At 47.4% G+C, this 16,919-nt stretch overlaps 1 protein-coding gene across 1 annotated transcript in view; it reads left to right on the top strand.

Annotated features, from left to right (window-relative positions):
* Positions 1-16,919, top strand: part of DLGAP4 (DLG associated protein 4) — a 310,968-nt gene that overhangs the window by 159,463 nt on the left and 134,586 nt on the right. Inside the window, 1 exon segment of the mRNA XM_038749996.1 lies at positions 8,514-9,539. Within this exon segment, the coding sequence (XP_038605924.1) occupies positions 8,589-9,539 (951 nt within the window). The 5' untranslated portion in view covers positions 8,514-8,588.

Below are 16,919 nucleotides of genomic sequence, written 5' to 3'. Positions count from 1 at the left end.
CAAATACCAGCATTATTATTATTCTGATAAGGGAAATTCTAAGGGACATGAGACCAGTGAAAATGAATCCCAAGAAAACTCCAGAATATTCCGTGTATCATATTCAGATCTCCTCTAGTCCCTTACAGAAAACCTCTCTAATTTGGACCAAAGGAAAGAAATAAAATCTGGCTTGTAGGGGTATTGGTTTTTAATGCAATTTTATGGCTGTGCAATCAATCAATGCAGCGTGGCTCAGTGGAAAGAGCCCGGGCTTGGGCATCAGAGGTCATGGGTTCTAATCCCGGCTCCGCCACTTGTCAGCTGTGGGACTTTGGGCAAGTCACTTGACTTCTCTGTGACTCAGTTACCTCATCTGTAAAATGGGGATTAAGACTGTGAGCACCACGGGGGACAACCTGATCACCTTGTTCCCTCCCAGCACTTAGAACAGTGCTTTGCACATAGTAAGTGCTTAACAAATACCATCATTATTGTTATTATTATTAAATGCTTACTGCAAGCGGAGTAGTGTGCTAAGTGCTTGGAAGAGTACAGTATAACTGTGAGTGCCCCGTGGGACAACCTGATCACCTTGTTTCCTCCCAGCGCTTAGAACAGTGCTTTGCACATAGTAAGTGCTTAACAAATGCCATCATCATTATTATTATTATTATTATTATTATTATTATTATTATTAAATGCTTACTGCATGCGGAGCAGTGTAAGTGCTTGGAAGAGTACAATATAACTGTGAGCCCTCCGTGGGACAACCTGATCACCTTGTAACCTCCCCAGTGCTTAGAACAGTGCTTTGCACATAGTAAGCGCTTAACAAATACCATCATTATTATTATTATTATTGAATGCTTACTGCATGCAGAGCAGTGTACTAAGTGCTTGGAAGAGTACAATATATGTGAGCCCCCCGTGGGACAACCTGATCACCTTGTAACCTCCCCAGTGCCTAGAACAGTGCTTTGCACATAGTAAGCACTTAACAAATACCATCATCATCATCATATAAGAATACAACAGACACATTCCCTGCCCACAGTGAGCTTACAGTGCAGAGGGGGGAGACAGACATGAATATAAATAAATTATGGATATGTACATGAATGCTGTGGGGCTGAGGTGGGTGGTGAATAAAGGGAGCAAATCAGGGTAACACAGAAGGGAGTGGGAGAAGAGGAAATGAGGGTTTCGTCCGGGAAGGCCTCTTGGAGGAGATGGGCCTTCAATAAGGCTTTGAAGGTGGGATGAGAAGAGTGACGGCAGTCCAGACCAGAGGTAGGATGTGGGTAAGGGGTCAGCAGCAAGATGAATAAGACTGAGGTATAGTGAGAAGGTTGGCATTACAGGAGCTGAGTGTGCAGGAGAACAGCAAAGTGAGGTAGGAGAGGGACAACGTGATTAATTGCTTTAAAGCCGACGGTAAGGAGTTTCCGTTGATATGGAGGTGAATGGGCGATCACTGAAAGCACTCAATGAATACGAATGAATTGAATGAATGAATGAATGTAGGTTCTGGAGGAGTGGGGCAACACGGACTGAACGTTTTTGTAGAAAAATAGCCCTGGCAGCAGAGAGAAGAATTGACTGGAGTGGGGAGAGACAGGTGGCACAGGAAGGTCAGCAAGAACCTATAGGTAGGGTTGTCAGCAATGTCACTACAAAAAACTGGCCCCCAAGATGAATGTGATGTGATGTCACTAGCTCACAGTGTGACGTGACGATGTCACACTTCTGCCATTTTGCAAAAATTCACTCCACTCCGCCCAAAAGGGCCCAAACCTAGATCATTTCTCGGGGGGGGACCCTGCCCCTCCTAACTTCTCCAGAAATCTTGCATTCCTCTCCCAGGTCACGTGAAGCCCCAAGCAGCATCCGAAATGCGGAATGGAAAATAAGAAGCCAGACGTTAGAGAGCTAGGGACGGCATTGGAACTGCACAGTGGACAAAACCGAAATGACTTGTCTAATGCCAAGATCGCGTGTCGTGTCTCTGTGCGGGCACCAAGCCGAGGCTCTGCCTTCTGGGATCGTCTTTTTCGCTCTGTGCGGGGCAACTGAAAATTTGGAAAACCTTCCACTGCTCCTTTGTGTTTCCGCCCCCCGACGCCCACCTATTTCCTGAGCAACTTAACGGGGGCTTTGTCAGCTAGAGGGCTACCCCTCATATCGTGCTTTAGAGCCACGCCTGCCAGCCTGGCTGAGTAGAGTGGGTAACAAGAGAAAGTAGCATGTTAAATTACCAAGTATTTCAGATATCGGTAATGGATAAATTGAATGAATGAGTGAATGAATGAATGAATTAGAGGGAAAATAAATTAATGAATAAATAATGAATTATAAATTTATTAATATTAAAATGAATTAATAGGATCTTGCCAAACGCGTCAACTAGAACTACTACTACTGATCAACTTTGAGGTAACAAGAGCTCCAACTTGATGGTCACCAAAAAAGACTAAAACCCAGGAGACCGAAGTTTTAAATTGATCCAGTGATAATTCCCCCTCTAGACTCTCAGATCCCTTTGGGCAGGGAATGCCTCCACCAACCCTGTTATGTTGTAATATATTGTTATATCACCCAACTTGGTTTCTTGGAAAACACAGTGCAAATGACGGAATATGATTCGTTGAGTTAATGGGAAAAAGCGGAATAGGTTAATCAACGTTTTAGCGTTTCCAAAACGCTAAGGGAGCAGCACGGCCTTGTGGAAAGATCACGGGCCTGGGAATCAGAGGACCTGGGTTCTAATCCCGCTCTGCCACTTGCCTACTGTGTGACTTTGGACAAGTCACTTAACTTCTCTTTGACTCAGTTTCCTCGACTGTAAATGGGGATTCAATACCCGTTCTCCCTCCTAGTTTAGACTGTGGGTTCCATGTTGGGCAAGGATTGTCATTCATTCATACATTCATTCATTCAATCGTATTTACTGAGCACTTACTGTGTGAACTAAGGACTTGGCAACTAATATAACAATAAACAATGACATTTCTTGCCCCCAATGAGCTTACAGTCTTGAGAGGGGGAGACAGACATCAATATAAATAAATAAAGTTACAGATATGTATAAAAATGATATGGGGCTGGGAGGCGGGAGCAAGTCAGGGCGACGCAGAAGGGAGTCGGAGATGAGGAAAAGTGGGGTTTAGTCTGGGAGGGCCTCTTGGAGGAGATGAGTCTTCAATAAGGCTTTGAAGGGGGGGGAGAGTCATTGTCTGTCTGATTTGAGGAGGGAGGGTCTTCCAGGCCAGAGGTAGGATGTGAGCCAGGGGTCGGAGGCGAGACAGGTGAGATCAAGGCCCAGTGAGAAGGTTAGCTCCAGAGAATAAATGTCATTATTATTATAAGTGAAGTCTGCAGGCTGCACTGTAAAGGAGAGAAGTGAGGTGAGGTAGGAGGGGGCAAGGCGATGGAGTTCTTTTAAATCAAAGATGAGGAGTTTTTGTTTGATACGGAGGTGGATGGGCAACTTCCGGAGGTTTTGGAGGAGAGGGGTGACGTTTACTGAATGTTTTTGGAGAAAAATGATCCAGGCAGCAGAGTGACGTAAGGACTGGGGTGGGGAGAGACAGGAGGCTGGGAGGTCAGCAAGGAGGCTGATGCAGGAAACCAATGCCCTCCCTCTGCCCATCGGCCAAGCTAGCTCTCTTCCTCCCTTCAAGGCCCTGCTGAGAGCTCACCTCCTCCAGGAGGCCTTCCCAGACTGAGCCCCTTCCTTCCTCTCCCCCTCGTCCCCCTCTCCATCCCCCGCATCTTACCTCCTTCCCTTCCCCACAGCACCTGTATATATGTATATATGTTTGTACATATTTATTACTCTATTTATTGATTGATTGATTTTACTTGTACATATCTATTCTATTTATTTTATTTTGTTAGTATGCTTGGTTTTGTTCTCTGTCTCCCCCTTCTAGACTGTGAGCCCACTGTTGGGTAGGGACTGTCTCTATATGTTGCCAACTTGTACTTCCCAAGCGCTTAGTACAGTGCTCTGTACACAGTAAGCGCTCAATGAATATGATTGATTGATTGATAGGATGAGTGATTGTATTAACGCGGTAGCAGTTTGGATGGAGAGGAAAGGGTGGATTTTAGCGATTTCTTGAAGGTGGGACTGCAGTGCTTGGTACATAGCGCATTACAAATACCATTTAAAAAGGGATTTTGAATTAAGAAATGTACTTAAAAACAGCACATCCAGTGGATAACATTGGTTATACCTAAAATCTGAATGTCCGTGCCTCTGAACCAGCTGTTTTGTCCAACTTTCCTTAGAGATAGCTCTGTGGATTTCCCCGGGGGTGACCATGTGCCTGTTTGAACGTGGTTGTCTCTATTTGGTACCTAGGTCTGAGTGCTCTATTTCTTTTCTGCGAACTGAAGTCTCACCTTTCCGCTCCCTGGTGTATTTTCTTGGCTCCCAGCATTAGGGAGAAAAGAAACCGCTACACTGTCTACCCCATTTCCTGGCACTGTCATGTTCCAACTGCTGTTTTCTGCAGTTCAACGGAGAAGAAATCATTTACAATTAGCCGAGGGTCTTTTTAACCATGGGGTAAAGCCAGAATTTCTTTTTGGAGATTAAAACCTGCCTCCCTGTGGAAGAGATGGACAGGTAAGGACCTGTGCCTTCCTCAGCCACCATTCCTCAGAAGATTGTGGGGCTGCGGTGGGGGAACCTAGGCAGGAAGTGCTTTTCGAAAAAAAAGAAGATCTCCGAACATTTTTGCCCAATCAATGTCATTGGCATAGGCTGCCAATTCATTCATTCATTCAATCGTATTTATTGAGCGCTTACTGTGTGCAGGGCACTGTACTAAGCGCTTGGGAAGTACAAGTTGGCAGCATAGAGAGACGATCCCTACCCAACAGTGAGCTCACAGTCTAAAAGAACAGGTAATCAGGTTGCCCCACAGTCTTCATCCCCATTTTACAGATGAGGGAACTGAGGCACAGAGAAGTGACTTTCCCAAGGTCGCACAGTTGATAAGTGGCGGAGCCGGGATTCGAACCCATGACCTCTGACTCCCAAGCCTGTGTTCTTTCCACTGAGCCATGTACTTTCCAAGCGCTTAGTACAGTGCTCTGCATACAGTAAGTGCTCAATAAATTTGAGTGAATAATAATAATAATGTTGGTACTTACTATTATTATTAATTATTATGGTGTTTGTTAAGTGCTTACTATGTGCCAAGCCCTGTTCTAAGCTCTGGGGTAGCAGCGTGGCTCAATGGAAAGAGCCCGGGCTTTGGAGTCACTTCACTTCTCTGGGCCTCAGCCACCTGATAGGTAAAATGGGGATGTGGCACTGGAAATGAAGAGGAACGAAAGGGAGAATTGTGAAGTTAGCTTCTCATTCCCCAGTTGCTCTCACTCGGGAAGCAGTGTGGCCTAATGGAAAGAGCATGGGGCCGGGAGTCAGAGGACCTGAATTCTAATCCCAGCTCCGCCACTTTTCTCTCGTGTGACCTTGGGCAAGGCACTTGACTTCCCTTCATCTCAATTTCCTCCTCTCTAAAATGAAGATTAAGACAAGACGTCCCATGTGGGACATGGACCGTGTCCAATATGATTTGCTCATATCTACCCCATTTATTCAATCACTCAGGTCTCCTATTTAGATCAGATCCTTCACCCTGATCCATGGTATAGTCTTGTCATTCATTCATTCATTCAATCGTATTTATTGAGCGCTGACTGTGTGCAGAGCACTGTACTAAGCGCTTAGGAAGTACAAGTCGGCAACATAGAGAGACGGTCCCTACCCAACAGCGGGCTTACAGTCTAGAAGGGGGAGACACTTCTACCCCTTCTCTTGTACCCCAGTACTTAGTATAGTGCCTGGCACATAGTAAGCGTTTAACAAATGCCATGAAGACAAAAAAAACAAAACAGGCCAAAGTTCTGCTTCCATCTGGTACTCCTGTGCTCACGACCCACCTTTCCCAGCCCATCCCACCTCCCGACAGCATTAGCAGAGACTTCTTGTGGGCAGCTCTTCTGCAGAGTGTTTTACTAGGCACCTAGTAGTACTTCTTTGTACTAACGAAGGAAAGGGTGCAATCTCCGCCCTTGAAGAGTTTACCTTAAGGGGGAAACGGAAGCCATCAACTGACTTCTAGACGGTGAGCCCACTCTATATGTTGCCGACTTGTACTTCCCAAGCGCTTAATACAGTGCTCTGCACACAGTAAGCGCTCAATAAATACGATTGAATGAATGAATGAACAACAAGACTATACCATGGATCAGGGTGAAGGATCTGATCTAAATAGGAGACCTGGGTGAAGAAGTACATAGTCTAGTGGGTAGAACCCAGGCCTGAGAGTCAGAAGGAGCTGGGTTCTAATCCCAGCTCTGCCACTTTGCTGTGTGACCTTGGGTAAGTCACTTCACTTCTCTGGGCCTCGGTTCCCTCATCTGTAAAATGGGGATTAAGAGCGTGAGCCCTATGTGGGACAGGGACTGTGTCCAACCCAACCATCTTGTATCTACCCCAGAGCTTAGAACAGTGCCTGGCACATAGTATGCACTTAACAAATACCATTATTATTACTATTATTATTATTATGTAAACCACAGATGCACAGATAGATCAATTCCTGAGTGATGGGGTGGCCACCGGGCCATGCCCAGGAGAGTCAGGAGGTGGGGGCTAATCAGGGTGAGCTTCCTGAAGGAAGCGACTTTGCCAGCGCTTAGAACAGTGCTTTGCATAGAGTAAGCGCTTGACAAATACCATTATTATTATTATTTTAGAAGGATGTGGTTTGGCAGTGCTCCAGTGGGGAAGACTTCCCAAGTAGGGGCCATCGTGTGAGGAATGGGTGACAGTGCAGAGCAGTAAGAAGATTCCTTCTCCTCCGGTCCTCCTCTCGCTCCCAGACCCCCCCCTTCCCGCCTAAAGACCCTTGACTGGGGCTTCTTTTGGAGAAACGGTGAGGCCTAGCGGATAGAGCCCGGGCCTGGGAATCAGAGGACCTGGGTTCTAATCCCGGCTCCGCCACTTATCTACCGTGTGACCTTGGGCAAGTCGCATCGCTTCTCTGTGCCTCGGTTCCCTCGTCTGTAAAATGGGGATTAAGACCGTGGCCCCAAATGGAATGTGGGATTAGCTTGTATCTACCCCAGCGCTTAAAACTTAAATCTCCATCATCAATCGTATTTATTGAGCGCTTACTGTGTGCAGACCACTGTACTAAGCGCTTGGAAAGTACAAATTGGCAACATATAGAGACAGTCCCTACCCAACAGTGGGCTCACAGTCTAAAAGGGGGAGACAAAACCAAACATACTAACAAAATAAAATAAATAGAATAGATATGTACAAGTAAAATAAATAAATAAATAGAGTAATAAATTTGTACAAACATATATACATATATACAGGTGCTGCGGGGAAAGGAAGGAGGTAAGATGGGGGGATGGCGAGGGAGACGAGGGGGAGAGGAAGGAAGGGGCTCAGTCTGGGAAGGCCTCCTGGAGGAGGTGAGCTCTCAGTAGGGCCTTGAAGGGAGGAAGAGAGCGAGCTCGGCGGATGAGCAGAGGGAGGGCATTCCAGGCCCGGGGGATGACGTGGGCGGGGGGTCGATGGCGGGACAGGCGAGAACTTACGCACCAAGCAAAAATTCCTCACTCTCAGCTTCAAGGCTGTCCATCACCTTGCCCCCGCCTCCCTCCCCTCCCTTCTCTCCTTCTCCAGCCCAGCTCCCTCTGCTCCTCTGCCGCCGCTAACCTCCTCGCTGTACCTCGTTCTCGCCTGTCCCGCCATCGACCCCTGGCCCATGTCCTCTCCTGGCCCAGAATGCCCTCCCTCCACACATCTGCTAAACTAGCTCTCTTCCTCCCTTCAAAGCCCTACTGAGAGCTCACCTCCTCCAAGAGGCCTTCCCAGACTGAGCCCCCTTTTTCCTCTCCTCCTCCCCATCGCCCTACCTTCTTCCCCTCCCCACAGCACCTGTATATATGTATGTACAGATTTATCACTCTATATATTTTACCTGTACATATTTACTATTCTATTTATTTTGTTAATGATGTGCATTTAGCTTTTTCATTCTGACGACTTGACATCTGTCCACATATTTTGTTTTGTTGTCCGTCTCCCCCTTCTAGACTGTGAGCCCGCTGTAGGGTAGGGACCGTCTCTATCTGTTGCCAACTTGGACTTCCCAAGCGCTTAGTACAGTGCTCTGCACACAGTAAATGCTCAATAAATATGATTGAATGAGTGAATGAATGACTATGTTACCAACTTGTACTTCTCAAGCGCTTAATACAGTGCTCTGCACACAGTAAGTGCTCAATGAATACGATTGAATGAGTTAATGAATGACTATGTTGCCAACTTGTACTTCCCAAGCACTTGGTACAGTGCTCTGCACACAGTAAGTGCTCAATGAATACGATTGAATGAATGAATGAATGAATGAATGAATAAAACAGCGCTGGGCACAGAGGAAGAGCTTAACAAATAGCATAGTTCATTTTCTTCCTTCTCCGCCCCACCTCAGGTCCCTGGAGAGAGGGGAGCCCGTGCCATCCCAGCGCCTCCGGCCTAAAGCAATGCTCTAGAGAGCCCCACGACCATGAAAGGGTTAGGAGACAACCGGAGCCGCCATCTCTCCGACAGCCTGGAACCCAACCAAGACTCCCTGTACGGCGCCCAGGACCGGAACCCTTACCTGCTGTCCCCGACGGACTCCTTCGCCCGGGACCCCCGGTTCCCGGCCGCGAGCCCCCTCCCCGGGGACCGCCTCCTGCCCCTGAACAACCAGCTGTCCAACAGCAGCACTTTCCCTCGTATCCACTACAACTCCCACTTCGAGGTGCCCGAGGAGAGCCCCTTCCCCAGCCACGCCCAGGCCACCAAGATCAACCGCCTGCCCGCCAACCTGCTGGACCAGTTCGAGAAGCAGCTGCCCATCCACCGCGACGGCTTCAGCACCCTCCAGTTCCAGCGGGGCGACCCCAAGCACCGCAGCGAGAGCCCCGGCCGCATCCGCCACCTGGTCCACTCGGTCCAGAAGCTCTTCGCCAAGTCCCAGTCCCTGGAGGGGGGCCCCAAGGGCGGCGTCAACGGCAAGAAGGGGGCCGAGGACGGGAAGCAGAACCGGAGGAGCAAGAGCAAGGAGCGGGCCAAGAACTCGGAGCCCAAGCGCCGGACCCGCTCCAACATCTCGGGCTGGTGGAGCTCCGACGACAATCTGGAAAACGACACCCGTGGTTACCGCAACCCCATGGGGCTCATGACCCTGGGCCGGCAGCCTGACCGCGGCCAGCCCCGCTACTTCATGCACGCCTACAATACCATCAGCGAGCACATGCTCAAGTCCTCCAAGAGCAATAACGACCTCAAGTGTGCCCCCTGCCCCAACATCCCCATCAACTCCGAGTCCAACTACATCAAGAGGGGGTCCTGGTCCACGCTCACCCTCAGCCACGCCCGCGAAGTCTGTCAGAAGGCCTCGGCCACCATCGACAAGGCCCTGCTCAAATCCAAGTCCTGCCACCAAGACCTGGCCTATCATTACCTGCAGGTGGGTCCGGCTGGGCACCTTCCCGGGCTTGTGGGGTGGAGGGAGGGCCGGAGGGACTCCGCGGGACCTGGGCAGAGAAGGAAAGGAATACTTGGAACCGAAGTCTCTGAGGAGGACCCGGGAGACGGGGCCCGATCAGAAGCCCGGACGGGTTCTCATTCATTCGTTCAATCAATCATATTTATTGAGCGCTTACTGTGTGTAGAGCACTGTACTAAGCACCTGGGGAGAGTGCAGTGCAACAATAAACAGACACATTCCCTGCCCTCAACGAGCTAACAGTCTGGGGGCGAGGGGGCAGACACTAATATAAAAAAAATGACAGATATGTCCATCGTAAGTTGAGAGGTGGGGATAAACAAAGGCAGGGAGACACAGAAGAGGGTGGGAGAGGAGGACCTGTCCGTCCGAGCCAGAGAGAACATCCGGCGAGGAGGTGACGCCAAAGCAGAAGGTGAATCCTCAAAGACCCTTCCTCTCCGTGTGCCCTCTGTCCCTCTTTTCCTTCGTCTCACATTGGAGGGGGTCCGGGGAGGCTCATTTCAGAAGGGGACTGGGAGAAGTAATCTCATCCTCTAGGTTGACAGAGAAGAACCTTCCTCCCCCTCCTGCACAATATAACCTCCTCCCTCTGCCAGTTCCTAAGCTGAACATACTTGCGTATCAGATGTTCTCACATCCACAGACAGGTTCCCCTGAGAACCAAACCAGAAAAGCAAAGAAGAGAAAAGGCGGGGGGGACGGAAAAGGAGGAAAGAGGAAGGGAGAGGAGGAGGAAGAAGGGGACATTAAATTAATTTTATTCCCACTCCCTGATTTTTGTAAAATCCTCCATCTGGTTTCTTTTCGAACCCGGGTGTGAGGAAGCGGGCTTAATTAACTGGCAGACTTGGGACGGGGGCCTAAACCAGTGTCTCTGCTTTTGTTATCTTTGCGATCTCTTTAAGGCCCCAAATAGATGGCAAGCGGCCGGCCCAGCTCCTCCGGGAAAGACACAATATGGAGGGGTGGAGACAGAGCTGGGAAGAGTTTCCGGCCCATCTGAGAGCCTAGCCAGCCCTTCTCTGGCTCCTTTTAGTAACAAGTCCTTGACAGAGGAAAAAGGAGCAAGCTGGTATCCTAGCACGGAAAAGGAGTTTCAAGTCTGGTATCTGAACTAGCTGAGGCTGTTCCCCTCCCATCGCCGTCCCCTCCAGCTCAAAGCCATTGGAGATCAATCAATCAATCGTATTTATTGAGCGCTTACTGTGTGCAGAGCACTGTACTAAGCTCTTGGGAAGTCCAAGTTGGCAACATATAGAGACAGTCCCTACCCAACAGTGGGCTCACAGTCTAAAAGGGGGAGACAGAGAACAAAACCAAGCATACTAACAAAATCCTAGACCAGTATTCCCCGCTCAGCGGGGCTGACCCTTTCCTTTCATTCATTCATTCAATCGTATTTATTGAGCGCTTACTGTGTGCAGAGCACTGTACTAAAGCACTTGGGAGAGGACAAGCAGCGTGGCTTAGTGGCAAGAACCCGGGCTTGGGAGTCAGAGGTCGTGGGTTCTAATCCCGGCTCCGCCACTTGTCTGCTACGTGACCTTGGGCAAGTCACTTAACTTCTCTGTGCCTCAGTGACCTTATCTGTAAAAGGGGGATGAAGACTGGGAGCCCCACGTGGGACAACCTGATTACTTTATATCTACTCCAGCTCTGAGAACAGTGCTTGACACAAAGTAAGCGCTTAACAAATACGGTAATTAGTGTTATTATTATGTCATTATTATTGTAAAATGGAACAATTAACAGACATCCCCTCATTTCTGTGACACCTCCCTCTCCCGCCCCCCTTGGCTCACAGAATATCTCTCTGGGTGACCGGACAATGGGTCTAATTTCTCACCGTCTGGATCCCAAACCCTAAATGTGCCCGAACCCCCGGTCTCCGGGCCCCCGTCATCTGCAATAGCTGCCCCTATGCCATCACTAGAACTGCGGGTCACGTCCAGGTGAATAACCCAGACGCACATAGATATTGATATATACGGCCGTGGAAATTAGCTCTGGCTGGCCGGCCTGGGGTCTGGAGGAATGAGGCCAGACCCACAAGAAATCAAGCTCTGAGAAATCATTTTAATAAAAATGGAAATCACAGCCCCTGGCAATCGTTCTGCTTCGAGTTGCCCTCCACTCTGGTGAGGGACCGGTGAGCCGTGGAAAGATCAGAATGTAGGCCCAGGAGGGGAGTCAATAGTCCTGGTGCTTCCCCCTCCCCAGAATTCTTCCTTCCATCCAGATTTCCAGTTGTCCACCTGGATAGAGAGGAGAATGCCAAGGCTGGATAGAACCCAACAGGGAAACTTTGGGCAGCCACGCGCTCCTGTCCGTGGTTCTCTGAAGATGTGCCAGTCTTAACGTAGGGGAACGGATCGGAGAATCGTTCCAGTCTCCCCTTCTCTGAGCCTTCCACAATAGGCCCCAAGTCACAGGCTTCCCTGATCCAGCCTGCAGGGCCTAGGAACAGAGGAATCGTTCATCCAGGCTTGGAGGAGGATGGGAGGATGGAAACTCTCCCCTTCCCAAGTCTCGTGCAGCCATTCTTTCCACAGGTGTCACGATCCTGCCAAACCCTGGATTATTAAAAAAACTGACTTGGGTGGACCATCGTTTCAGTGGGAAATAAATGTTTAAGGAAAGATTAAGGAAGGTTTAAGAAAGTAGTTGACTTGGTCCACAGCTTCTGACGCATCGAGTGAAATCCAAGAAGTCTATAGCAAATGAAAAGCATTTTCAAGTGGTCTGCATTATCTGACCTCTCTCCTAAACCTTATCCATAGTTCGCCATACCTTCTAACCTGTTGAACCAATTTACAGCTACTTAAAATTCACTCTTCCCACTCAACAGTGAAAGGAACTTCAAACAGCTGCAGGTCGGTTCCTCATGCAAAGTTATTAAACGAATTGATCCAGATTTCGCTATGAGATCCGGTGATTCAGAGCGAAGCAAACTTTAAGGAAGCAGTCCTGTGCAGAACCCTTTAGTTTTGCAACCAATTCCCAACCACGTGACAGTACCTAGGCTCCCATATTCTTCTACCAGTCGGTCATAGTTATTGAGCATCTACTGTGCACTATTGCATCCTAGCCAAAGCACTCTCTAAAAAGAACATATTTTGGCAGGAATGCTTGTACAGGACTCTCCCAAACATGGGGAAGAGTGGAACTCAACGGGAGCCAAATTTTCCCCAGGATAAGGGTAACAAATGGAGGCATTTGGAGAGGTGAAGGTCGACAGAGGTTCCCCAGAATGGCTTAGAGTTGCAGAGGCCGCAGGAGCAGAAAATTCCGTGGATACCTCACAAACTCCCGGGTTGTGTGGCAGGAAGTTGTAAGACCGGGTAACCGAAGCATGGAGCGGAGCAGGAGTGGGCTCAAGGTCACCATGCTCGTGAAGCTAAAAGGAGGACTCAAGTTCTCCCTCCCAGTCTTGGGTGTTTTCCTTTTCTGTCATCTTCACAGTTCAGTTTGTGTGAATAAAGCAGCGGGGCTCTAGTATGGAAAATTTTGAAATTACCTTCAGGGCTGGTCCTCAGCAACCCCCAGTGTTTCACAGGGAGCTTGGGTAAACACTCGATTCGGGTACAATTGTCTGTTTCCGTGTTCGTCGTCTTATTTATTATTAAGGAAAAATAGTATGAGCTAGGTCTCTGTTGCTAAGTAGTTTGTGTGCGTCTGCTGCTGGTTATTACATCCAGAGTTTCGGTCCTCCGTTGAGTATGTGGATTTCCCATGTGTGGCTGAGTCTGAATGGTATATATATATATATATATATATATATATATATATATATATCCGTACCCTATCTATCTATCTAGATATAGATAGATAGTTATATATATACAATATATATATTGTATATATATAATATCCGTACACTATCTATCTATCTATCTATCTATAGATAGTGTACAGATATTATATATATATACAATATATATATATATTGTGTGTATATATATATATGTATATACACTATCTATATCTAGATAGATAGATAGTGGATAGAGATAGATAGATAGATAGATAGATAGATAGATAGATAGTATGTATATATATATACTATATATATTGTACAGATTCATCAGCCAGTCATTCATTCATTCATTTAATCATATTTATTGAGTGCTTACTATGTGCAGAGCACTGTACTAAGCGCTTGGGAAGTACAAGTTGGCAACAATTTACTGCAAACATTTTAACTGAGCACCTTCGGGGAGTGTAGCTTCCCATTAAGTTCTTTTATTCATGGTATTTGTTAAGCACTTACTACGTGCAAGGCACTGTACTAAACGCTGGGGTAGATACACACTAATCAGGTTGGACGCAGTCCACGTCCCATGTAGGGTTTACAGTTTTAACCCCCATTTTACAGGTGAGGAAACTGAGGCACAGAGAAGTTCAGTGACTTGTCCAAGACCACACAGTGTTGGGATTAGAACCCCAGTCCTTCTGACTCCTGAGCCCATGCCACTCTGCTCCCAAATACTTTGGGATTCATGGAAACCTCTAAGGAACTCTCATTCAAATAGGGGAGATAAACCAGATTGAGGCATGGCACCTAAATCTATGGGAGCGTGAGTTGAAAAAGGGAGAGTAGATTGGGAATTCTGCAGATGGGTTGGAGAATGGTAGGAAGGCTTCCTAGAGGAGGACAAGTCTTTGAGGTGCAATATTTAGGAAGCAGCATGGCCTAGTGGAAAGAGCACAGCCCTGGGTGTCAGAGGACCTGGGTTCTAATCCCAGCAACGTGACTTTGAGCAAGCCACTTAACTTCTCTGTGCCTCAGTTCCCTCATCTACAAAATGGGGATTCGATCCCTGTTTTCCCTCCTACTTAGACTGTGAGCCCCATGTTGGGTCTCGCAGTCTTAATCCCCATTTTCCAGATGAGGTAACTGAGGCCTAGAGAAGTGAAGTGTTTTGTTGTCTGTCTCCCCCTTCTAGACTGTGAGCCCGCTGTTGGGTATGGACCGTCTCTAGATGTTGCCAATTTGGACTTCCCAAGTGCCTAATACAGTGCTCCGCACACAGTAAGCGCTCAATAAATACGAATGAATGAATGAAGTGACTCGCCCAAAGTCGCACAGCTGACAAGCGGTGGAGCGGGGCTCTTTTCTTATTCCCATCCTATTCAAGCTTGCCTGCCATCGAAGGATCCATTGGTTTTGAGAGGATCGGGGCAAGCCCAGAAGATTTTCTTGCACCCTTGGCCCTCCAAGATGCAATCTCACCCCTGGCAAGTCATCTTCGAACAGAAGGGCAACTCTCTTCTGCAGGGCTGCAGAGCATTCGATCTGTACTGTGAGCCCACTGTTGGGTAGGGACTGTCTCCATATGTTGCCAACTTGTACTTCCCAAGTGCTTAGTACAGTGCTCTGCACACAGTAAATGCTCAATAAATACGACTGATTGATTGAGGCAGGCAAAGTGCTAAAGGGAGGAGGAAGCAATTGGGAAAGTCCAATTTTCTAGCAGCGGTGACTCAGAGCCAGCTGGGGTTAAGGAAGTTGTCTCCTCCAACGGGGAAAGGTCGCTGCCCATCACTGATTAAAGGATCCTTTCATTCATTCAATTGTATTCATTCATTCATTCGTTCATTCATTCAATCGTATTTATTGAGCACTTACTGTGTGCAGAGCACTGTACTAAGCACTTGGGAAGTATAAGTTGGCAACATATAGAGACGGCCCCTACCCAACACTGGGCTCACAGTCTAGAAGGGAGAGACAGACAACAAAACAAAACATATCAAGTTGTCAGAACAAATAGAACTAAAGCTAAATGCACAAATGCAAAGGACGTCATTCATTCATTCAATCATATTTATTGAGAGCTTACTGTGTGCAGAGCACTGTACTAAGCGCTTGAGAAGTATAAGTTGGCAACATATAGGGACGGCCCCTACCCAACAACGGGCTCAAAGTCTTGAAGGGAGAGACAGACAACAAAACAAAACATGTCAAGTCTTCAGAACAAATAGAACTAAAGCTACATGCACAAATTAAAGCTAAATGCAAAGGATTTCATTCATTCAATCATATTTATTGAGCGCTTACTGTGTGCAGAGCACCATACTAAGCGCTTGGGAAGTACAAGTTGGCAACATATAGAGACGGTCCCTACCCAACAACGGGCTCACAGTCTAGAAAGGAGAGACAGACAACAAAACAAGACATGTGGACAGGTGTCAAGTCGTCAGAACAAATAGAACTAAAGCTAGATGCACAAATTAAAGCTAAATGCAAAGGATTTCATTCATTCAATCATATTTATTGAGCGCTTACTGTGTGCAGAGCACCGTACTAAGCGCTTGGGAAGTACAAGTTGGGAACATATAGAGATGGTCCCTACCCAACAACAGGCTCACAGTCTAGAAGACAACAAAACAAAACATGTGGACAGGTGTCAAGTCATCAGAACAAATAGAATTAAAGCCAAATGCACAAATTAAAGCTAAGTAATAATAATAATAATGGCATTTATTAAGCGCTTACTATGTGCAAAGCACTGTTCTTAGCGCTGGGGAGGTTACAAGGCAAAGGATGAGAGGAGAATAGGGCTATCATTTGGGAACGCAGCTTTCTTGTCTTCCACGAAGACGAAGAGTATGGTGGTTCCCCCAAATTTCCTCTCAGCACTTAGCTTTTGCCCTGGGTAACTGCTGTGATTTAATCAGACAATGGTATTTATCGAGAAGTTACTTTGTATAGAGCACTGTACTAAGCACATGGGAGAGTTCAGTACAATGAAGTTGGTAATAATAATAATAATAATTATTATTATAATAATAATAACGGCATTTATTAAGAGCTTACTATGTGCAAAGCACTGTTCTAAGCGCTGGGGAGGATACAAGGTGATCAGATTGTCCCACGGGGGGCTCACAGTCTTCATCCCCATTTTAAACGTTCCCTGCCTTCATTTTTTAGTCATATTTAAGTACTTGCTATGCACTATTATAATCACCGGAGTAGATTCAGGAGAATCAGGTTGGACACAGTTCATGTCCCACATGGGGCTCCCAGTGTTCATCCCACTTTATCGACGAGGGAACCGAGGCACAGAGAAGTTATGTGACATGCCCAAGGTCACACAGCAGACACGTGGCAGAGCTAAGATTAGAACCCAGATCCTTTAGCTCCCAGGCCCGTGCTTTTTCCACTAGGCCACACTGCTTCGTTCTCAACGGACGACTGGGGCAAATACCATTTTACAAAGAGGAGGGGCTGGAAAGTGCAGTCCGATAAAACTTGGATAGCCCACCCAACTAATCAATGTGATTTATTGAGCACTTACCTGAGCACTGTACTAGGCTCTTGGGAGAGTACAGTGCAAT

The sequence above is a fragment of the Tachyglossus aculeatus genome, chromosome 8, assembly GCF_015852505.1.
Source record: "Tachyglossus aculeatus isolate mTacAcu1 chromosome 8, mTacAcu1.pri, whole genome shotgun sequence".
Classification (NCBI taxonomy): domain Eukaryota; kingdom Metazoa; phylum Chordata; class Mammalia; order Monotremata; family Tachyglossidae; genus Tachyglossus; species Tachyglossus aculeatus.
Note: the sequence above shows the minus strand (reverse complement) of the source record. Positions and strands in the feature narration are given on the sequence as shown.